The sequence below is a fragment of the Thamnophis sirtalis genome, unplaced genomic scaffold, assembly GCF_051295495.1.
Source record: "Thamnophis sirtalis isolate CommonGarterSnake01/CBP01778 unplaced genomic scaffold, rThaSir2_p1.2 scaffold_1, whole genome shotgun sequence".
Taxonomy (NCBI): Eukaryota; Metazoa; Chordata; class Lepidosauria; order Squamata; family Natricidae; genus Thamnophis; species Thamnophis sirtalis.
The window spans coordinates 110,678,591-110,703,256 of NW_028261381.1; the positions used below are offsets into that span (position 1 = coordinate 110,678,591).

Below are 24,666 nucleotides of genomic sequence, written 5' to 3' on the forward strand. Positions count from 1 at the left end.
TGCCAATCGCATTCCTCTGTTGCAGCCTATGGAGGGATTCCTGCAAAGGTATATTTAAGGTGGTTAGTGGATGGGTTGTCCACTGGTTTCCAGTTTTTGTAAATAGACAATATAAAATATCTGGATATCTAAAGTGAGATGCATCGTCATTGACCACCACTTTTGATCTCTGCACTGTTTCTTAAGTTAAGTAGCCAGTTCTCTGGGCTCTTGCTTTCAGGTTGCCATGGCCATGAATGAGAAGGAGGAGAACTGGACAGTTAAACTGTAGGCTGTTTTTCAAAGGCTGTGGTATGCAGCCCCACCTAAACTTTCGACCAGTAGTTTTAATGCTGGTTTGGGCGATTGTTAAGAACAGGAAGTGGTAACATATAGACATTTTTCATGTTTTTTGTAGTAAAGGAAGCTTAGGCCAAGCTAGATCACTGGCTGACTGGGAAACATTTTTTTCTCACTGTTAACAACAATGAATGTGGTCCATAGTTAAATGGGGGAGCAAGAAATCTTTAATATTTTAAATATTAAAATATTTTATTGGAGGAATAAAGAAAGGATCACCTGATGAAATGAAGTGAGAAGACTTTTGGATAAGTATTGCCCTGGAGATGCATGCAAAGTAGAAATCTCCCCAGATTTTCCAAGTCCAATTGCTGGTTTAATATACATGGATATACATAATAACCTAAGGGCTGTTATTTGCAAGTGATCAATCTCGGATCTGATAGCATTTATCATATTCTTGTAATGCCTCTGACTGGGTTTATAATTTATATGACTCACAAATGTGGTTACTGAATGAATCTATTTTTATTTTTATACAAAACTAACCAAATGGACTGTCTTCACAAAATGCTGAGCTCTCCCACTCTTTCGTCCCCCCCCCCAAAAAAACTAATCAAACTTGAAACTAACCAAGCTTCCCATTGCATTGGGCTGGATGTTTGACTGACTTGCTTTCTGAATACATCCACTGTTTTATCATAGAGCATGTTTGTATCTAGTTTCCAGGAAAGGCGTAATAAGAATTCATAAATATCTAGAAAGACCCATGAAGAAATGGCAAGTTAGAAGTAAGAGATTAAAGATTAGGTGGATGTACTCATGCTTGGCGTGCCAAGGATATTCGGCCCCAACTCCTACTTATCCATGTAGATAATGCCAGTTCAGAAAGAAAAAAATGCAAGGTGCCATGAATGGGTCAAAAGAACCAGTTGCTGTGAACGTCCACTAGGTGGCAAGATGGCATTGTGCATGCTCCCGTTAAAACACTTCCTCAGGAACCAAATAAAGACATTGTATCTAATGTAAAACTTTTGTGAGTAATGTGTTCAACAAACAGTGAAAAACAACAATTCTGAAGGATAAAGGTAAAGGTTCCCCTCGCACATATGTGCTAGTCGTTCCCGATTCTAGGGAGCCATGCTCATCTCCATTTCAAAGCGGAAGAGATATCCGAAGACGTCTCCGTGGTCATGTGGCCAGCATGACTAGATAGCAAAGGTGCATTATGTAGAATAGTTATCTGCAAAAATCAACTTCTAGCAAACTCAGGGCAAAAATCTATATGGTTACTGAGTGTTGACAAGTTGGTGGTAGATAATCAATCAATCAATCAGAATCTCCTGGCTATGATATTGCTCTGTTGATGAAGAGTTTTCCTTTCAAACTTCCTTCGCTTAAGTAGTATAGCATAGGATAAAGCCAAGTGATCTTCAACATAAACAGGGTTAAAAATATTAGACTGAATTTGAGCCAGACCGACTTTTTATGCCTGAAACAATTCCTTCTCTTCATTGATTACTCTGGGATTTGACACAAGATACTTGTTGGAAGGAGGAGGTGGGGAGACTATATTTCAGTTTGTTCTTAGTAAGCATATCAAAAGCATATTGTCTTCAAAATAGCTCTATTTCCTGTTTCTAATTTCATAAGGTCTCTGTACATGATTCTAAAAAGTGATGGAGAGGTTGAAGTGCATTACCAATGCATGGAGAGGCTGTAAAATGTGATTTTTCTTTCAGAATCACTCAGAAATTACAACATGTTAATGGGTCTGGCAAAGGTTATTTGGATATCAGTTGTCCCAAAGATCCTTTTTCAAGAGGCAACTGGACTTTCTGTTTTTTCTTTGAAAATGTTCTTCTTCAGCTCTGACTGGATGGTGGGGTAAGGGAAGGATTTATACTCCTTGTGGAAAGTCCAGTTGCCCCTTGAAAAAGCACCTTTGGGACAACCATGACCTGGATGACTGAGAATCTCCATAGACATTTGGATATCAGTTGGATATTGGCTGTAAAAAGATTGGGCTAAAATTAACCTGAATCTTGGTGGTGCAGCTGACTCAAGTTTTCTGGGATACATTTTCTTTCTTTGTTGCCTCAATGCAGGTTTTGGTTGGCTGTCCAAGATCTCAAAAAACAACCATTTCAAGATGTAGCAACCAGAGTAGAAGATATCTGGCAAGAGTTCCTCGCTCCCGGGGCCCAGAGTGCCATCAACCTGGACTCTCACAGCTATGAAATCACAAGCCAAAACGTCAAAGACCCAGGGAGGTACACATATGAAGATGCACAGGTTCGGACTTGGATGGTCATTTCTAATAATGCACTAGAACAAAAGAGGGAAATGCAGCTTTTAAACTGCTAAACTGTCCCTGGAAAATGCATAACTTATTAATGTGTAAAGTGGAGATGCTTCAGTCTTAATCAGGAGCAGAAACATGAATTGAATAAGGAAATGGATTTTTTTTAAAAAATATGATAATGTTTGCTACTATCACCTGTAGTTCCTTAGAGCAGCATTCCCTAATCTTTCCAGGTGGGCGGCCCAGGGTCGGGGGGAGGAGAGGAAGAGGGCATGATTTTGTGTGAGGAGCATGCGTGCGCATAGCTCGGTGGGGCTGTGAACACTCACCACTCATGCAAATGGGTCTATGTGCTGGACCACCACTCACGTAGCTCAGATGTGAATAGGCCATGGGCCGGTAGTGGGCCACAGCCCACAGGTTGGGAACCGCTGCCTTAAATAATCTACAAGGTTATTATAAACATAAAAGGCTTTTATTGGCATGCACCCCATTGATAGCCTTATCTACACCTTGAGAGAGAGAGAGAGAGAGAGAGAGAGAGAGAGAGAGAGAGAGAGAGAGAGAGAGAGAGAGAGAGAGAGAGAGAGAGAGAGAGATGGAGATGTAAAGTTTTAGACGCTCATCAAGTCCACCCCTCCCCTCCCCACCCTGGCTAAGTACAGGAGTCCAAATTAAACATCTTTGACATGCTTGTTTAGCAATCCTTGGTTCCTTTCATGTACTGATTGTATTGTTAGGAAGTCTTTCACACTTTCAGGCAGACACTGCCTTTCTGTAACTTAAACAAATTATTCTGTGTCCTATACTTCAAAGCAGCAGAGAACAATTAGGAGCTTAGCTGAAACTACCAAATGTTGTATTTCCTGAATATGAACATTTACAATGAGAACAGATATCATGGGTAAAACCTAACATCCTCTGACTCAAATTGTGATCTGAGTTTACATGTATGGGCACGTACACATGCAATCCCACGTTCCTGTGGTATAAAGTGGGAAACATTACTAAAAGAAAGTATAGATACGCTAAGGAAGATAAGATTATCCAAGACTCTAAAGAGAGTAAGCCGTTTTCCAACTAGATACATTAAAAAAAATATTTAATTGTTCCTGGATGATTTTTTCAAGGTGGGCCTCTACTTAAGCCTTTGGCTCCCCCTCTTTTTCCAATCTTTCCTGCTGCATTGGTCAAAGTGAGGAAATCAGCAATCGAAGCAAGCAGGTAGCAATTGGAGTAGGCAGGTGAGCAATTACAGAGACTCTTTGCAATCACTTGCTCAGTTTTGCCTGCCAGGAGAAGAGAAAGGCTGAGTAATCATGAAAATGTGATGGAGCAATTGCTGCCTCTCTCACTTACCCCCACTTTTTTTTTTGGATGCATGGTGGAGGCCATTAGATTAATTGGATAGAATCACCATTACTGGAGGGAGATCTCAGATGAGCGAGTGGGAGGATGAAAGGGTTACGTCATCCAGTTCAACAGAACAAATGAATGGACACAGTTGCTCGCACACTCTCTTGGCAACATCTGCAGCCAGATTCACCGCAGTGCCCAGAGAGAATGGACTTGAGAAGAAATATTTGCAACTGCTGCCGCCACATTCTTCCCTGGTTAACTCCTTCTCCAGAAATAGCAATAGAACTTAGCCTTATACTGTATACTGGTTCATAGTGCTTTTCAGCCTCTTTAAGCAGTCAGCACATTGCCTCCAACAGTCTGGGTCCTCATTTTATCAACTCAGAAGGATGGAAGGCTGAGTCAATCTTGAGCCAGTCAGGTTCAAACTGCTGGCAATGGGCAGAGTTAGTCTATAATACTGCATTTGGCCCAGTGGCCAGCTGTATAGGCAGTGCTGGAGAAGTTTCCAGGCGGTATCTTCCCTGCTAGCTTTGAGTTTTCCTGCAAGGAACTGTTTCATCCTGCAGTTTCCTTCAAAAATGATATTATAAATTCTGATATGTATATAGATATGAGGTTAGGACCACAGTTACTGGAACTATCCTATATTTTTCAGAAATTAAATCAGGGAATTGATTTCTCAGGTGCATACATAGCAGGGGTGGGTTCCTGCCAGTTCTAACCTCTTCTATAGAAGAGGTTCCAAAAATCTACAGTGCTGTTTAGAACCGGTTCCAGCTCCCTCCCACCGCCCGTCCGCACATCATCAAGATGAAGAGCAAGAGGAGGAATTCTGGGAGTTGAAGTCCACAAGTCTTAAAGCTGTCAAGTTTGAACACTCCTGGGGGTTTTTTTCTAAAGGGTTAGGGGTGCAAGGGTCTTGTAACTTGACAGCTTTAAGACTCACATGCTTCAAATGCCAGAGTTTCTGAGCCAACATTTTGGTTGCTAAGCAAGAGCGTTGTTAAGTGAGCTTCACCACATTTTACAAGTTGGCCATGCCCACCCAGTCACATGACTGCTAAGCCACTCCCACTTGGTCACATGGCTGGCAAGTCATTCCCACAAAGCAGGCCACACCTATAGAAGAGGTTCTAAAAAATTTTGAAACCCACCACTGATACATAGGTTTGATGCAGAGCTCCTTCCAGCTCCTCCTTCTCCTCCTCCAAACTGGCTTCCGATGGGACCCTCACAAAGACAGTCCCTGTCAGTCCTACCATCATAGCAAGTGACAAGGTTGTTGGAAGGTGTACTGCTTCTAAAACCTGAATGGGGACACCAAGTTGTCTAATCCTGCAGGGGATCTACAACTTGAGGCAGTAAAAGGACCTTCCTATATCTCTCTTCCCACTTGCTAGTAATATAGTTATTCAGTCTCCAGCTTGTCAATTTCCTGGTCACCGCATAAAATTGACTGAGAGAAAGTTACCAATGCCAGCAAGAACAGTGAGTCACAATGAAGAACCACCTGCCCTCAGTGCTACACAGCCACAGCTCTGGGCAGTGGAGCAACAGGTTTGCCTCCCTTCTCCCGCCTCTTCTGCTGCCTATCCTAGACTTCTGTTCAGAGTTGCTGTTTCATTCCATATAATTGTAGATCCCGTGTTTCACCGTTGGCTAAGAGGAACGTGTTAAGATTTGGGTCAGGACAAAATAATGAGGCATAAGGGAAGGTGGGCTTTGATAGAAATCAAGGGCAGTGTAATGTCTCTGCTAGAAAACTGGTATTAAAGTGGTCAAAGGTCTCGGGTGTAAGAATAGCTACAGCACAGCATAATTTTTCAACCTTCACAACTTTTAGGATGTGTGGACTTCAGTTCCCAGAATTCCCACCCAGCACTGAATTACATGAGCCACGGTGACTGAGTGGTCAGACTGCAGTACTGCAGGCTACTTCTGCTGACTGCTAGCTGACTGCAATTTGGCAGTTCAAATCTCGCCAGGTTGACTCAGCCTTCCACCCTTCCAAGGTGGGTAAAATGAGGACCCTGATTGTTGGGGACAATATGCTGATTCTGTAAACCGCTTAGAGAGGGCTGTAAAGCACTGTAAAGCGGTATATAAGTCTAAGTGCTATTGCTATTGCTACAACATTTCAGATGCAGACTATTAACCAGCTCGCAGTCCTTTTTGGGGACTTCTGGAAGTCTGGACTCTTGGCAACAGATACTAAATAGCTTCTTCCCTTCTGCCTACAGTTCAGGTTTGAGAGCCGCGGAGTGTTTGCTGAAAACTAGTTCTGATGAAGTCTTGATGGCAAGTGATAGCAAATACTGGGTGTGTTACATCGAAGGCCACTGCTGAAAGAGGAAATCTGGGTTTTCTTTCTGAATGGGCTGCCGAAAGCCCAGGTGACTCTTATATGTAGGCCATAAAACAAGACTGCTCCCAAATGCAGAAATGCTCCATCCATCACATTGATTTGCGCAGTCACTCCCAAGATAGCTGCAGCACCCGGTGGCTTTATGGCATACCATCTCTTGACTTCACATCTTGAAGCAGCAGGCACAAATCTTTGTAAGTCATCCCCCACCCCCACCCCTGACAAGCACACGTATGTCAGGCTCAAATGCAGGCTTGTTTCTGAAAATAACTCTGCAACCAAACCCACAGTGAGGGCTGGCCCTGGTTTTCAAGGAATACAAAACCACATCTACGGTATTTTACTTCGCAAACGTTCTTTTTACTTAAAACTTCTGAAAGATGTGACCAAATGCATAGCATCGTGCTGACAGTTTCTGGAAGAAGCTGACAAGTTATGGCTGTAATGTAGAATGCTTGCAATTGTGAACAGCTTGAATAAAGCCACATCCTGTCCCTCTCTTGAATGGAAGGAAAAAAGGAACAAGAGCTGCAAAAAAAAGTTGCCATATTTCCACTGAACACTTTTTTTTTTTGCACAGGGATATATCAGCAAAGTAAGAGTCTTGGCTAGGGATAAGGTTAAAATTATGATTCAGATAGAAATGGAGGTACTGTATGAAATAGTTGGGAGGCCTTTTGTGAACTGTATTAATTATTTCTCAGCCTGGCTATATTTACTTAAGCTCTGCCCTCTGTTTCCTGCACATTTTTCTTTCTCACCATCCAATTTTTGGTGATCTATTTCTATTTCTCCTTCTCCTTCTCCTTCTCCCTCTCCTTCTCCCTCTCCCTCCCTCCCTCCCTCCCTCCCCCCCCCTCTCTCTCTCTCATTTTTTTGGCAATCTGTAAATGGCCTCTGTCAAAGAGCCATATGTAATGTTGAAGTATTTCTTCTTGTAACGAGTCTTGGCTTTTGCTTTATTCCTTACATCATTGACTCTATCCATGTCTCTGTGTGCATATTTTGATGAGCATGTAAGCTCTATAATGAGACTAAGGCTGATTATAAAATAAGCAATTTAGTAAATAACCTTACTCTTTGTGACAGTTTAAAATTAGCTGCTCATTCTTTCTGTCTTGCCAGAAAGTTTCAGGTTCTTGTTTGGAACCACAAAAAGATAACACAAAGAAAAAGAAAGTGGAAATTATCCTGGGAGCAGTTAGGCTAGTGCCTTCCGATCCATCATCTAAGGTTGAATGAGAATTCGCCTATCTATTATCTAAGAGGGGAAAGGAGGAGGAAAGCCCATACTTGCACACAAAAGAAAAATGAGGGATGCTTTTATTGTTGCTTTGCTAGGCTCCATTGACTACCCAATACAGCAGGCAGAGATAATGCTGTCTTATTTTAAAAGATCCAACTGTTTCCAGAATCCTTGTCTAGAATTTCCAAGATGCTGGACTGCTGGCTAAGTGCCCTTCTGTAACCTAGCCAGGGTCATCATTGTAGCTTGCTGTAGGAGAGAGAAACCGGATCTCTTCTTACACTGACATTGACTTGAAGTAGTTATCATTATAGGTTCTTTTTTCTTATTATCTCCCATATTCCTATTTAGGTCTTAGTGAAATTGATAGTGCAAACCTGTTCCAAGAATTTTGCCGAGTGCGTTTCTCATATTTTCTTTCTAAAGACGTGGCTTGTATTGTATGCAGAAGGTGTTATACAGTATCTTAAAGTAAGCTTGAACATACCACTTTTCTTATTGTTGCATTATCACCTTTCTTTTGCTCTCCAACAGCACTGCTTACAAATGAAGTCATTTTGTGATGCTAACCATACAGTCTGAAAAAAAAATAGCATAGATTCTGCAACTTATGAAACATCATTGTGCGAGGAGGCGAGCATAGAAAGCTAGTGCGCACAGTCATCTGTGGGCTAGAAATAGCATTTTTTTTCTAGCCTTCTAAATGATCAAGTTCACTAGCCTTTTTAGACTAGGAAGTATGGAAAGCTAAGGAGTTCAGTTGTTTGGAAATTAGGGTGCAGTTTGGAAAAGCACATGCCTGCAGAATGGCACAAGACATCCACTCTCAGTAGAAAGCTGTGCCGGGCATTGGTTGGGCATAACTGTCAGCAGTTATAGAAAAATGTGAGGGTAAGTAGAGCAATTTATGCTCACTATTGGTCTCTGTAATCAATGGAGACCTCCCAAGAATGGTGGGATGGAGAGACGCCCAGATCTATCACCTGCGGCAATTTCCATGCACTGGGTCGGCCCAATCTGTGGCAGATTTACACATGCTAGTGGGGTCCTGTTGCCTGTACCTGATGTCTCCCACTCCAATTGCACCCCACTATACTTAATGATCTGCATACTTATTTATCAACAGTAGCCAGATGAGCTGGAAGTGAAGTGGTCACATGACATCTCACTCAATTCCAGACCCCTTTATGGTGCTAAGCAGTGGTGGGATTCAACATTTTTTACTACCACTTACGCACGGTTTGGTGGGTGTGGCGTGGCTTGATGGACGTGGCAGGGGAAGGATACTGTAAAATCTCCATTCCCTCCCCACTCCAGGGGAAGGTTACTGCAAAATCCCCATTTCCTCCTGATCAGCTGGCACTCGGGAGGCAGAGAACAGATAGGGCAGGGCCAGTCAGAGGTGGTATTTACCGGTTTCCGAACTACTCAAAAGTTCTACCACCAGTTCTCCAGAACTAGTCAGAACTTGCTGAATACCACTGCTGGCGCTAAGTTGAGAACTATGAGGTCATATTTTTAAGCTATTTATGTAACTTAGTACAAGCCATTTTTACGCAAAACTGTGTTGCCCTCATTTCTTTTCAAAAATATATTTATTGAACTTTTCCACATAATAACAAATGGAAAAGCGAAGGGGAAAAAATTCAGAAAAGTCCAAGAGAAGAAGAATAAATCAAAGTTAAGAAATATAGATTACTCCTGACCTTCTTTTAACAGACAATTGTGTTGTTATTATCCTTCCTTCTTCTTAAATATTTGAAAAATCCTTTCACCCCTTCATTTAGTCCTCATATTTCTTAGTATTCAAATCCTTCTTTCAACAAAAGTCCATATAAAGCTTCCAATTTTTTTTAATTTTTTTGTATTTTTTCTGACCAGGTCACTTTTGCCATTTGAGCAAATTTGGACATTTTTGTAATCCATTCTTCTATTATGGGGATGTCCTCATTCTTCCATTGTGATGTATATAATAATCTTTCTGCAGTTACAATTCATAATATCAAGTTACCATAAATCTTTTCTAATTCATTAACCATAGGTTCCAATAAAAAAGTTCTGATTGTTTAGCAATATTCATCCTTCAAGTCCTTTTCATCATTATGTGAATTTAAATTCAAAATTTCTTAGCTTTCTCACTAGTTCGCCATCTATATAAAAAAAAAGTCCCCTTGTGCTTTTCACATTTTCATGCCTGGTTTGAAATACTTTTATACTTTTTTTTAATAATTTCCCAAGTGTCACATACCAATGATATATCATTCTATAGAAAATTTACTCTTACATGACACAAAATTACCCATATTCTCTCCAAATATTCCTTTCTATGATATATCCAAAATTAACAGCTCATTTTGTCATGCAGTCTTTAACCTCTTCTTCTGTTTCAAATCTTAAATGTATATATTTTTGCTATTGCATGCTCATCATTTGCACATAATTCCATTTCAACCTTTGTATTGTAATTTTTTTCAGTTCCATCTGTCCTTTTATCCATATTGAACCTTTCCTTCTTTTAAATGTGCAGATGAAAACCATTGAAAGCTATGTTCTTTTCCAATTGTTCTTTTGACTTCATCTTAATTTCTGATTCATATTGCATTTATAAAACTTCATAGAGTTTCTCTCTGTTGTCTGTCTTCTATAAAATGCTTGCCTGTGCTGAGGTCAATAAAAGCATCATGAGGCACAGCCTCTATTTGTACTTATTTCATATTCTCAATATGGCACTCCTTCACATAGTGATTTTCAAAATCCACATTAACTTATAGTCGTGCTATAAAACCACATGCCAGTTCATTGCCCTTCTTTCTGATGTTGCCTTGCCTAGACTTGGTGACCTTCTACAGAAGAGCTTTGGTGCACAAATGAAATCCAGACATTTTGTTTTCATCCTATAAGCTTCAGGTTAGTGGGGGGAGGGGAGATGCAGTAGAGGTTACAATTTTCATTGGAAAAAGATAGAATTTGGTAGCGCCTGATTTACAGGAAGGCTTGGCTAGATCAGAGTCAGAGGTGGTATTCAGCCGGTTCTCTCCAGTTCAGGCAAACCGGTAGCAGCAGCTACAGGAAGCTCCGCCCATCCACCCCAATGTAATGTGTGGCCTTCTCCGCATGCGCAGAAGTCGGTGCACATGCTCAAATGTGGCATGTGTGTTCACATTTGCGAACCAGTAGGGAAGGTAAATGAATCCCGCCGCTAATCAGAGTCCATGGGTGTTAAACTCACGTCATCACATTGCTGCCACATAACATTTCCTGATAATTTTTCCCTTCACGGAGCTGGGGTAGGTGTGGCCTACATGTAACGCATCTGGCCCGCAGGCTGTCAGTTTGACACCCCTGGATCAGATCCTTCCTCTGCTTTGGGAGAGTCTTTATGTAGTTCAGGACTCTGTGATGTCCAACAGAAGGGCATATCTGTAGTTCAGAGTTGAACTGTGGAGTCCTTGGTGCTCACTGAGAGAGGTTGTTTGCTTGCAAGCTTGTCAACAATCAAGCTCTGAGAACACCAAGGACTCCACTCTGCAATATGCCTATTGTAAAGCAAAAAGGGGAGGAAAAGAAAATCTCTTTTGTTTCATTCACATTCATATTCAAAGCTTAATTGTCTGTGGAACAGAGCAAAAGGCTGGAAGAGGAAGAAAGGGAAGGCATACTTTTTTTCCTGAAGTAATTAATATTTTTTAAACATCTGTCAGCATTTGATAGCTATATTTTAAATTCTGCTCTTTAGTTTTAAACATATTTTAATTGGATAAAAACATGCGCTTTTAGTGTGGATTCAACCTTTGGTTTTCTGCAGGTGTTTTAAAGCGTATTTGTATGTTAGTGGCTTTTTTAAAGGGTTGGGGGAAATATATAAATGACCCACAGAAGTTGAGTGGGAAAATGTTGGGAGGAGACCATGAAAATAGACCAGTTGCATTAAGCTCAGTTGAATTTTCCCGGAGGCATCTGCCTAGCCAGTACTGGATGTAGTTCTCAGTGGAGCCTTGGATGAACATAGGAAGAATTGCACATGTGTGACAAATTTGAAATATAGAAATATCTCAAGATGATAGACGGACAGATTGATCTATGTCTCCAAAACTAGAAAATCTTTGTAATTTGTGGGTTCTATATTTGCAATTACACGCAATATTTGCAAATACACGCTAAAATTTCTTTGTAACCCAAAAATCAATATTTGCAATGCCATTTTAGTTATTCATAGTCATGCCTAGTGGTGGGATTCAGCCAGTTCGCACCACTTCGGGAGAACCGGTTGTTACGTTTCTGAGCAGTTTGGTGAACTGGCTGTTGGAAGAAATCATTAGGGTAGAGAACTGGTTGTTAAATTATTTGAATCCCACCACTGGTCATGTCTGTCTTCTCTTAGTGATTTTACTGGTTAAAATGGCCATCAAAAATAAGGTCTTTTTAGGACTTTTTTCATAATATATTATTATAAAAAATGTATACATTAAATTATATGTCATTAAACATATTTTTTAAAAGGTTGTGTATTGAATAGTTGATAAAAATATTGTGACTAGAGCCCTATAAGAATCTAACCCTGCATAACCCTAGGAGCAATGGCTCAGTACTATCTTAGGTATAGTTAGATGGATGGATGCCTGGCTGGCTGGCTGGCTGGCTGGCTGGATAGATAGATATCATGTTCTGATCCCACCCCGACCGATTTTAGCAGGGGGGGGGAAGTCCCGATATATCATTATCACAATGCCGTGATAATGCAAGTTTGACATCCTTGCTCTAAATGATAAAATGATAGCCTATTACTTTGTGACTGTGTTAGAATTATTCTCATGAATTGTGAAATCATTGTGGAACATCTTTAAATTGATGTTCACCTGTTCCACAGGGAATCCTTTTTCAAAGCATTCGCTTATATCTCCTCATTTGTTTTCCATCTATTGTCAAATACTAATTGCTTCTTCTTCATATGGGCTGCAAGCTCCACATATTTTATCATATCCCATATCAGCAGATATAACCAGCTCCATAGGCCAATATAGTGAATTATCACAAGACAACATATTTGTAGCTACAGACTGAAGGCATAATATATGGAAGACTAAGCTATTACTGAAGTCGTCATTCAAATTGGAGCCATTGGAGACAGCAGATCCATCAGGTCCAGGAAAAGGAGCAGTGCTGAGCCAGGAACAGCTGGATGTCCTCCTCAGTGGGTTGCAAAGAAGACTGTAGCTACCCTCCTAAAATTGTATTCATGTGAAAACCATTACTTCCATATTTGTGTCAACATTTTGTCTAAAAAAGTGTCCCTGAAACTTTGCACTCTGTCTCCAACTCATTTGTTGATTTCCTTCTGGGCCTTTTCTTCATTAGTAAAGCTTAATAATTCCAAACTTAATAAAGTGGTAAGCAATTTAGAATAAATCCATTTTAAAATCTATTTAAGAGAGTTGCTGTTTACCAGTTCCCAGATGTACATATAATTAATGTAGGTCTGTGCATGATTCATCATATGGATCTGCATGCATGAACACACTAATGAACAAGGAGAGACATGTCAGACAACTTGTCCAAACAACAAATCTGAGTCCAGATTGGAACCCTGATTAGATTATAACCTTTCACTGGAACTAGGAAGACTGTGGTTAAAAGGGGATTCAGTTTTAGCTACATAGAACTTCCATGGCAACTGCCTGCCTGTTATCTCTTAGGCCTGGGATGGTGAGCCTGTGGCACGCCGAGCAATTTGTCAGGGCATGTGAGGTGTTGCCCTGTCAGCTGGCCAGTGCACATGTGTGAGCTGGCCAGCTGAGTTCAGCCTTTTTTAAAGCCATTTTTCGCCCTCCCCAGGCTCCAGAGGCTTTATAGGAGCCTGAGGAGGGTGAAAAGAGCCCCCCCCCAGAGGCCCTCCAGAGGCTTCAGGAGCTTCCCTGAAGCCTCCAGAGTGCAAAAGAAATAGCCCTATGGGGAAACAGGAAGTTCGGGAACGTATTTCTGGTTTGCTTGGAGGGTTGGTTTAAGCCCTCTGGAGGTTTCAGGGACCTTCAGGAGGCTTTCCTGAAGCCTCCGGAGGATTAAAAAGGACCCTATGAGCAAATCAGAAGTCCCGGTTTGCTCGTAAAGTCCTTTTTAGTCCTCCGGAGGCTTCAGGGAAGCCACCTGAAGGTCCCTGAAACCTCCGGAGGGCTTAAACCAACCCTCCGAGCAAACCGGAAGTGACTCCTGGTTTGCTCATATGGTCGTTTTTTTGTTCTTTGGAGGCTTCAGGGAAACCTCCTGAAGATCCCTGAAGTTTCTGGAGGGCCTCCGGGGGGAGGGGGAGATTGTTTTCGCCCTCCCCAGGTTCCTATAAATCTCTGGAGCCTGGGAAGGGCGAAAAAAGCATGGAAAATGGGGGGGCTCTCATGCGCGCATATGCACTGGGGGGGCGTGTTGCATTATGGGTGTGCCACACCCATGCATGCCCCTCCCCTGAGCTTATGGCACGCAAGCCAAAAAAGGTTTGCCATTGCTGTCTTAGGCCAATCTACTTATTAGATTATTTAAAGATTACTCCATGTATTGCTCTTTAGACAGAAGGCTGGTTATAAAATCAATAAATCTGGCATGGCTGGTAAGGCTGGAAAGGCTACAGCATCTTGTAAAGGTCTACAACAACTGATGTCTGTTCTGACTCTTCTTGAACAGCTGCATTTAACCATCCTTTCAATTTCTCTTAATGCATCTACATTCATGTCAAATTATAGCAGTAGGAAAAATCAAAAGGTTGGGAAAGATCCAGCATGGTTAGATTGATGGTGTGACATCAGACTAAATCCAGGAGAGTCTATCTTCAGACCAAAAAATGCCATCCAAAGTCACTTGCCTTTGAGCCTACTCAAAGCTAGAATGATATTTAACATAATAATATGCATAGAGCAATTTTTTAGCTATCACAACCTTCTCATCATGTTAGGTGGAACTCATATAAATTGTAATCTATAAGGCTAGATTAGAATACCAGATGGCTTGTCCTTGCGATATCATAGGAGATTGGTCAAACAGTTGTGCAAATTGTATTAAAGATATTATGATACCTATATTATGAGTATTGTTCTAGGACTTTGAATAGTAGCATGGTAGATCAATGCTAATTTAATCTCGAATGCTACATGGCTCATGATGATATCTCTTCAGCGCCATCCAACCATGACTCATTCAGTCTTCTCTTTCCTCTCAACCCATTTCCTTTTCATTCAAATGGCTTTGCAATTCAGTTCTCATTAATTCTGTCTATATAACTAAACCACTTCAACATATTTCTTTTACTCTGGACCCAAACTTTTGCATTCAGACCATAATCATCCAGTATCCATTTTCAGCTGTAGTCTTTGTAAATGCTCCATTCCAGTTCATTCAATCTCATTTCCAGGTAACAAAAATGGGCAAACCCACTTCCTTATAGACAGGCATTTTAACTTCTTTAAACAAATATTTATTCACTGTAATGTAATACTGTACTGAACCACATTCTCCACTCTATTTTTCTATCAGTATTTGCATGCCTTAACATTTCTTGCTCCATTTCCCCCTCTTTAGTAAACATAGTACACAGATCCACCTATTTGCTTTAGGGTTTTTTCCTTTTGCCATTTAGCTATAACTTGCAAAAAATATTTCATTTTCACTATCAAAACCAATTCCCTATTTCCTATATGCCTTAACTAAGCCCCACATGATTTTGTGCAGACTTCAGTATGCACATGTGTCACCTCCCCATGTGTGCACCTAATTTCTTTTATCAGACAACCTCTCAAATGGTCTAATTTGGTAACTAGGACACGTTTCTTGTATGAATACAGTTAGTGAAGAGCAAGAGGTCAGAATCCTACTATCTCACCTAAGATGATTCTAAGCAGAAGAAACCTTCAATTACCTAGATAATCATTCCTTGCTTCCTGGAACAAAGCCACGCCAAGGTTTCTTTTCACCTGGCTGATAGTCCATTGTGGAACATCTATCACCATGTTTTAGAAATTTGGGGGGAACTGTTCGCTTGTGCTTTGATATTTCACTTTTTTTTTCCTCATTAGGTGCCTGGAGATTGTTGAACAGTGTCCAATAGCAAATTTCACCCTGTCATTTCTTCCCTTTCCACAGGAACATATTTACAAGCTGATGAAGAGTGACAGCTATGCACGTTTCCTCCGTTCCAATGCTTACCAAGACTTGTTGCTGGCAAAGAAGAAGGTATCTATCGGGAAGGACATGCTTGCTTCTTCAAGTCCTTCTTGACTCCTGCCTGCTGCCGCTTGCTGCTGTGTGGACATGAATGTTCTGTTCTTTGTGAGGGGCAAGGTTTGTTCCCTTTCCTCCTTCTGGGGATTGAGAACATGTCTTTCCCTCTTCCCAAAGCTCCATGTTTGGCATCTGAATAAACCACTTCACTGTTCAATGGCCGTCCTCTGATAGGGAGAGGAAACTGAAGCAAAAAAAGCTCTAAGCTGGGTGACATGATTTGTTGAGAAGCCTTGTGAAAGTCTGCTCTTCTTAGCAGATGTCCGTAAATTTTCTCAACCTTGCTGTCCAGCATCTTTTAACTTAAGGGATCCAGGATTGACATGGCTGCCCTCTGTCACTGGCCTATGGCTCTTCCACCATCTTTTAACATGAAGTAGAAAAATGCCATTCAAGGTATTTGCAGGGCACAAATACCATCCAGTTTAATAACATTTAATCTTGTCATACAGCGTAGCAACTGTTGGGAAGAAGGGCAGCATCTCTTTCTGTTTAATCTCACGGTTGTTCTTGTGATGCCTCACCTGAAGCCTTCCTCTTGATTTTCTATCAGCTTTTGATTTTCTGTGAATGCCATTCCCTTCTACCACCACTCTCTGTATATGGACCTTTGTTATTATTTTTGATTTTAAACAAATACTAAATGCTACTCTGACTATTCCTCTATCCAGCCACATCTTATTATTTTATTTTCATGTCAGCATGCTGTGCTGTGCTCATTATTGTTTTCCCTTCTTACTATATAAAACAACAAAGGGCTTCTTGTATGGACTAGAATCCTAAATCAGGCATTTAGGAGTAAAGGGCAAGAGAGCTGATAATACTTTGGTTTTCATCTGTGGCTAGTTTTAAATAATATATACCCACCTGAAATGATTTCCCACTTCCCACATTCAATTTTATATATAGGCCTTTGTACAGAGATTGAGTCCTCTGCTTTTTCCATTTGGCTCTGCTTTCCTCTGCTAGTTGCTGCTTTCCCATGATCCCATAATTCAATCAACCTAATCAAATCTCTGTTGCAATTCCAATGGGATCAGAATTCTTAGAACCTCTTTCTAACAAGCTACTGGTTCCTTGTATGCACAGGAACTCTGAAGCACGAATGGTGATCATGAGTAAAGCTTTGATGCGGACTAGATAGAGCCACTCTCTCCTGGAGATGTGTGCATAGAGCTCTTTTTGGCAGTGAAATAGAGATGTACGCATGAGGCTATTTTTGGTAGAAGTTTTTGCAAGAAGTTTACCATCTGCATATTTCTATGGACTCATAAATAGAGAACTGCTAGGTTGGATAGAATGTGTGGAATACTTCAGTGACACCCACTGAACCCTTCAGCACTTCCTTTGCACCAAGAGTTTGCAAGTATTTCTCACAGTTATATTTTACATGCCAATTGCTCTTGTGAGAGCCATATAGAGGCTCTGAAACTGAAGAGACATCTAAGAAACGGACTTAAGGTGGCTTTCAACAGCAGATGTGTTATTAAGTCTAGAATGGAATGGGAAAACAGACTCCAATGCCATTAGGCCATTTTTACTTAATCTAGTTTGGTGGTTCCTCTTTATATTGATGTTAAACTCTTGTGTGGGCCTGCATAGCTGGTGGGCAGAACTCAGTGTTGTGGCTATGGTTAAGATAGGATTGCTTCAGTGGGTATCTTGAATGCTTAGTGATTGATCATAAGTCCTGTTGACTTTCTTTGTTATCATCCCATGGCAAAAAAAAAATCAGTTTTCATTCAATGAATTGAACATAGTAATTGGGTTGGATGTCAAAGTGTAGCACAAAATCCTGACTCTACACAATAAATATCTATAGATAAGTATTTATAACACGGTTGTCTTATGGAGGTTATGAGTATATTAGATTCACCAGCTACTGTCTTTTTCAAAGATGGGATTATACACACCACTTTTTATAGAGCAGCATAGTCTGAATTGAAAAAAGTCTTCATGAGAAGAGCAATTTATCAGTGGAGCACTCCTCCAGAGAAGACATGGCTCCCCTCTGGTGCAGATGTTCAAGCTAAGGTTGGAGGGCCATCTGTTAAGATGCCTTAACATCCTGCATGGAGGGGATTAGACTTTAGATGGTTCTCTTTCAACACTATGATTTTATGATTCTTAAAAAGGAGAAGGAGAAGGGATTGGAGAATGCTGCATTACATGGATTTAGATTTCCTGATGCTGCCTTTTCCTTTTATTTCCCAAATGGAGAAAGGTGTACATGAGCGTTACTACAGCAAAATAAGTTGTATTTAGCCTCTTTAAAATGTTCAAAAGACTCAGGTCAAAGAAGAAAACGAAACCAGTTCAAAAGACGTTCTGAGCTGGTGCCAGAAACCCAACCCCTGAATTCTGACTGGCAGGAAAAATGTTGACTTAGTTAAAATTGATGCCTCCCCATTGTTCTGAAAGCTGAGTGGGCAAAAAGGTGATCTGCAAGTATTTATCTTTCTTGACATAAGAGTCAAATAGGCCTCATCCAAGTTTGTCTCCTCTATCAGAATGTGGAATTGAAGAATCTAGCTGTGATGAAAGTGACTTCACATGTAACACGGCCCTGTGGATGTGATGGAAATTAAATCATTTGCATCATATATAAGATAACATCATTACACAAATAATGTAATGATGACAGTGACACAGTGGTGGGATTCAGCCAGTTTGCACCTATTTGGGAGAACCAATTGTAAACTTTCTAAGCAGTTCGGAGAACCAGTTGTTGGAAGAAATTTCATTTTGTTTTTTTTCCACTTTACAGGGCTAATCCTGTAAGGAAGGCAGGGAGGAAACATGTTGTTTCTAGCCTAATCTTTGTTGCCCTGCTTACAAAAACTGCCTCTCTGGTTAACCCTCATTACATTGTAACAACTAAGGCAAAGCTCCCATTGACCTGAGTGACATTGAGTTGGCCATGCCCACCCAGTCACATGACCACTGAGCCCCACCTACCCAGCTGGTCATTAGGGCAGAGAACTGGTTGTTAAATTATTTGAATCCCACCACTGCAGTGACATACCTGTATATGTGAGGGATGAACATTTATGAATAATAGTCAACTTCTCCAAGTTAGCTAATTAAAACAAAATTACACAGCATTTCAAACCATGTTATTTTAACATCATTTTTTTTTCTTCTTAGTGTAGCATTCCTTCATCATGATCTCTTTTTTTCGTATCTATACATGGCTTGTGATAGTGATTCCTTATATTAGTTCCAATTAATTGCATGGGGTTTTTTCATAGTGAAGTTTTATTGCTACTGCAAGCTCAATTTTAGCCCTAGGTAGTTTTAAATCCATGTATCTATTTCCCTTGCAAGAATGTCCATATGTGAGATAATGACTCTTTGACAATAGATGCTTTAAAGGACTCAGTGCTAGTAGATTGGAGCAAGAAGCAACAGAGAGCAGAGAAAAGAAAGGAAGAACAAAGAGCTAAAAAAGTAAACATATGGACATATTCTCATCTAGTTTCATTCTAACTAGAATGAAGGATTTCCTAATTATTTTAACTCTGTGTAACCATGCCCAATGATTGGTTGCAACAGTCTCTTTCCTTACATTTTAAGGAGAAGGGTATGTCTGAAAACTACATGAGCTAATCCTTGTCTATTTATGTGTGTGGATTCTATATTTACAGTAATTAAATATATTGCATCCAGGCTCCAATGGATAGAATTGTTCTGTTTGTAAACTTTAGGATCTACAGTCTTTAGGATTGGTATAGTGTTTAGGGCTGTAAGCTCAAAAGAACTATAGTAGGTTTTCAAGATTCATAAAATGTGATGTTCCTTCACTCTTCCAATCATCCATGGTAGGCCAATTCCAATTGTGTAAAATGGCCAAGAACACAGAGTGTTAGTGGGAAAGAAACAGTGGCAGCATTCCCTAATTTGACAACTCCTGATATGTTGCATATCCTAAAATTTCCAACCAGTGCTAGAAAATTGGGGAAGACTAAAACAGCATGCAATCATATGAACATAGTGTGGTTTCACATGGAGTTGACATTTAAACTGGCACCTTCTAATATCACAGTTGCTTCATTACATAAGTGTTTACAGAACATAGCACCTAAGCAGGTTTGGTCTCAAACACACCCAAACACATACAGCTCCAATCTATTTCAGGGGTACACAGGTTCCATTTCTCAAAAAGCAAAAACCTGTAATCCTTCAGATGAGAATTACATGTGCAAATGAAAGTTTCTCCTGCTTCCATATTTTTTAACTGTTGCAGATTTGGAACCCTTTCCCCCCCCCTTCCTTTCTACTTAAATGCTTTGCAAGAAGTGTTAGGAAACATGAGCACACTGGCTTCTGGAAAAGCTTTGCCACCAGCAACTGAATGTCCTTTTATAGATAAAATTATATAATGACAATATGACGGAAAAGTTCAAACATTAAATGATTTCATGTTCCTCGTAATATCATATCTGAAAGTCCATAATTACTGCTTTGCAGACCTCTTTTCTGGTTATGTCTATGCAGGATGAGTTCCACCGATTGGTTATGTCATTCTAGATATCAAAAAATATCCATAATCCAAACGTTTGGAGGTTTGATAAAACTGCCCTAGAATTATTTCCTTAAAAGCTGTTGTGATGAAGCTTCTTCCACCTCAGTCTTCCTCAATCTATGTCATACTACAATTCCCACATTTCACAGCCACCATGATAACTGACCATGCTAACAAGAAATTCAGGAAATTTTAATAGGTTACATCCAAGGTTCACTGGCTAGGACAAGATACCCATTTAAGGCAGATCAGAGAATCAATGTTCCATCTCCCTTTTCCACTCTTGTTCCATAAGAACCTAAATCAAAAGAAATGTATACATCTCAGTCATTATATATACAGTATATAGATCTTTATACTTCTGCAACCAGGACGAGTGCAAGAAAGACAATTTTCCAAAACACTTAACTTATACAGATAGTCCTTGGTTAATCATAAGAACCAGAATTTCCATGATCATAAAGCACAATGTTACATGACCATTTTGTAACAGAAATTCTGGCATTTCTAGTTGCCATCATTAAGTGAATGATCCCAAGTTGTTAAGCAAGGACATCACATTGGTGCCATTTTTGACTTCCTGCCAGCTTCCTTATTGACTTTGCTTACAGGGAGCCAGCAAATAAGCTCACAGATGGTCGTCAGATGACCACAGGGATAATGTGATGGTTCAAACAAGGAGGAGCAGTTGTAAGTGAGCACTATTGTTAGTTTAAACAGCTAAACGAGTATTCTCTCCACGAAGATCACCTCTACTTTTGTCCTCTGTATATTTTGTGAATCCATTTATTTCAAAAGTAAAGTTGTGTTTTCTTTTGCTTTTTTAATTAGCACACAAAGAGAAGCTTTTCAGTTACAGTCATGAGCACACTGGCTTCTTTTCCCTGCTGTAGTCTATAGATCTAGGGGTGGGCTTAAATTTTTTTAGCAAGGGGTTCTCTGCCTGGTTGCTGGATGGATGTGGCCATGGTGGGTGTGGCCTAGTTGGCATCCTGCATGACGGTGGGAGGGGCGGGTGTTTTTGTCCTTCCCGGGCTCCAGAGACTTTCTTTGAGCCTACAGGAGGGTGAAAACAGCCTCCCCAGGTTCCGGAGGCCCTCTGGAGCCCATTTCCATCCTTCCTGAACTTTCAGTAGGACCGTTTTTTGCCCACCCCAAGTCTCTGTGCGTGCCCTGCACTTATCTGCATCCAAAACTGGCCACAAGGGGACTCCTGGGAGGGAAGGCATAGTATGGGCAGGGCCAGCCAGGAGTGGGATTTGAGGGTTCTCCAAACTGCACAGAATCTTAGCTAGAGGTTTTCCCAAACCTTTGAGAACCTCCAGCAGCCCACCCCTGTAATATACCATTGCTTTTCCCACCTGAGGAGGTAGGGAAATGAGGGTTGTTTATCTTAAAGTCCTGGGAATCCAGCTTCAGTTTCACTCTCAACCATGAAAGCTGAGTATGACTTTAAACCACTAACTTTCTCCAAGTTTAATATAATCTATTTTGAGTTTGGGGGAAATTGGAGGGGGTAGTAAGGAAAATAACAAGTATGACATGATAATAACAAGTATGACATGAACAGAAATTAGGAACCAAAATTGAGTGCTTGTTTTTCTGTTCATAAAAAAACGTGTGTGCTGATTTAGTAATGATGTCAAGTGTATGCACAAATCCATCTCTCACCCCTGAAATTTGTGAATTGACTTAGGTCATCTCTTGATGGGTTTGCCCCTGAACATTACAATTCCTTTATTCAGCTAAATGGCTTGTTTGCTAGGAAATTACCCTTTCATTCATATTTAATAAGATTTGTTTTATGCCAGATGAGTTGAATCATGTTTCTCTGGAGGACAGTAGCACAGCTATAGCGTTGGTAAATTTCTTATTATAGTAAAATTCCCGCACTTTGTGGTTATAGCTTCCAAATAACAAAAATAACAAATAATAGTAATTTGATTGTTTTGTATGTAGCCTGGCAAAACCTTTATGCCAACAGCAGCCTTATGCATAATTTCTTGGGAGTAAGTCAAGCTGAGCACAGAATGGGATTCATTTGGAGTAGAAGACCACAGCACAGCAGTTCCAAAGGATCAAGTTAAGCAAAAAGCAGATAATCCGATTAGTTTTCATATAACATCCAACACATCATAAAAGAGTATCGTTTTATTTGTAAGCCTCCTAGATTTGATTTTGTCATTGAAAGGTAGATTAGAAATGTCCACATAAATAAATTTGGAAAGGGGGAATAGGACAAGGCTCATCATATCCTCTGTTATGTTGTTCTGTTCTACCTCGGGCTATTCTTGCGTCCATACAGAGACAGAGAGAGTGGATTAAGAGCCGTGGTGGTGCAGTGGTTAGAGTTCAGTACTGCAGGCTGCTTCTGCTGACTGCCGGCTGCCTGCAATTTGGCAGTCTCACCAGGCTCGAGGTTGACTCAGCCTTCCATCCTTCCATGATTGGTAAAATGAGGAACCCAGATGTTTGGGGGCAATACGCTGACTCTGTAAAACTGCTTAGAGAGGGCTGGTAAAGCACTGTGAAATGGTAAATAAGTCTAAGTGCTATTGCTATTCCATCATAAATCCAGACCACTACTTTCTGACTGAAAAAATGTTGGTTTTCTTCTGAAAGACTTACAGGCACGTGATCAATGCAGAAATCATCATTATATCCTATTTCCTTGGTATATGTAACTTTGGCTACATGTCCATAACTATATTTTTAAAAAGGAGGGCAGCATTTCCCAAAAGAAAAGCAGCTACTGAATAATTGCACAAAGTTCTTGCTTTGCTCTTGCAAACAGCACTTGCCCTATGTTTGAGATATTTAATATATATATATTTGTTTTCTTTTGCTAACACTTCTAAAGCCGAAGTAAGCTGAAGGGTTTTTTATTTTGTTTTGTTCTGATTTCTTTTTGGTTTTGGCATTTTTTTCCCCGCTTCTTAACTTTTGTTTCCCCTTCTAAAGCCCGAGAATGAGCAAGGTCGTAGAACTTCCCTAGAAAAGTTCACTCGCAGTATGGTAAGTTCATTTGTTTTTGGTTATTTTCGTTCCTCTTCCCTCTTCTGTTTAGCATTTACTTTTACTTTGGAAACTTTTATTTGTTTTTTTAGTTCCTCTGTAGTATCCTCCAGTCATTGCAATGCAATAAAAAGACAGAATTTCAAGATCTATGGTTAAATTAAACAGCCAGCTCTCTGATCTGCAATAGAAAGCTGCCCACAAAACAGGCTAGAACCGTGATGGCAAACCTATGGCACGCATGGGGGAAGTGGCATGGAGCCCCTTCTCTCCGGGTATGCAAGCCATTGCCCGTTGCTCTTCTGGGTTGCGGTACACTGGCCAGTTGTTTTTCATGTGTGTGGGAGTGCCGGAAACCGGAAGAGCAACTGCCTAATGCACATGCACATGCCGGGAAGATGACCTTCCAGTTTCCGGCACATGCATGCCCACCGGCCAGCTGGTCTTTGCACACACATGCATGTCAGAAACTCAGGAAGATCAGGTCACCAGTGTGCATGCGTGCGCTGGAAAGTGGAAGATCATCTTCCCTGTATGTGCATGCGCACTGTGCAGTTGCTCTTCTAGTTTCCAGCATCCATGCACACACTTGTGCCCATTTCAGCACTTGGTGCCAAAAATGCGGGCAAAAATGGGATAGAATCTGGTTTTCTCCCTCTTTCCCCTGCTCAGAGAGTCCCATTCCCATGACATTTTCCCCGCTTTTCAAGTTAACCTTGATGAGAGTAAGGAAGATGCGCACATAGCTTCTCTTCTCTGTACAATGTTGGTAACATGCCCAATGCTTCCTCATACCTTGCCCTTACAGAAAAAGAGGGTGGGATAGTTTGGTTCAGAAGAAGGTAGGTATCCTGCAAAGGATCAGATTTCTGTTTATTTCCATAGCATTGATAGATGATGGGTTGTAGATTCTTCTGCTTATCAAGTAAGTGCGTTCTGGATGTTAGTTTACACAGAACAATGATTTTAATGCATGGATTAGGATACACTCCTTTTTTGGTGTCTCATTTTCAATGTGTTTTATCAATGGTTAATGAATTCTTCCCAATCAGTCCCCCAATAATGGCCAACTAAACATTTTTATTTGGTATCAACACAGAGTACAATTGTGTCTCTGTCTATTAGAGTTCTGTGGACCAACATAGGTTTCTCAAATATTTTCCTAGAAGGGAATCCAAAGGACTAAAGCATCAATACTATGACCTATTGTGGGCAAAGAAAACAAATGAGCTTCCACACATTTAATTAAAAATACTTTTTTCTACTGCAGTCGCTTCAAGAGCCCTTTGGCAAATTGTTTCAGAAAATTA

The 24,666-nt window shown here is 40.5% G+C and overlaps 1 protein-coding gene across 5 annotated transcripts in view; it reads left to right on the forward strand.

Moving 5' to 3' along the window:
* RGS6 (regulator of G protein signaling 6) overlaps positions 1 to 24,666 on the forward strand; it is a 279,182-nt gene that overhangs the window by 207,396 nt on the left and 47,120 nt on the right. For 3 of the 5 annotated variants that reach the window (XM_087721775.1, XM_087721793.1, XM_087721801.1), the window contains 3 exons: positions 2,388 to 2,574; positions 15,679 to 15,768; positions 23,303 to 23,356. In XM_087721775.1, coding sequence (XP_087577901.1) covers positions 2,388 to 2,574; positions 15,679 to 15,768; positions 23,303 to 23,356 — 331 coding nt within the window. The remainder of the gene's footprint in view (positions 1 to 2,387; positions 2,575 to 15,678; positions 15,769 to 23,302; positions 23,357 to 24,666) is intronic. The other 2 variants (XR_015697540.1, XM_087721784.1) reach the window with 1 other exon arrangement.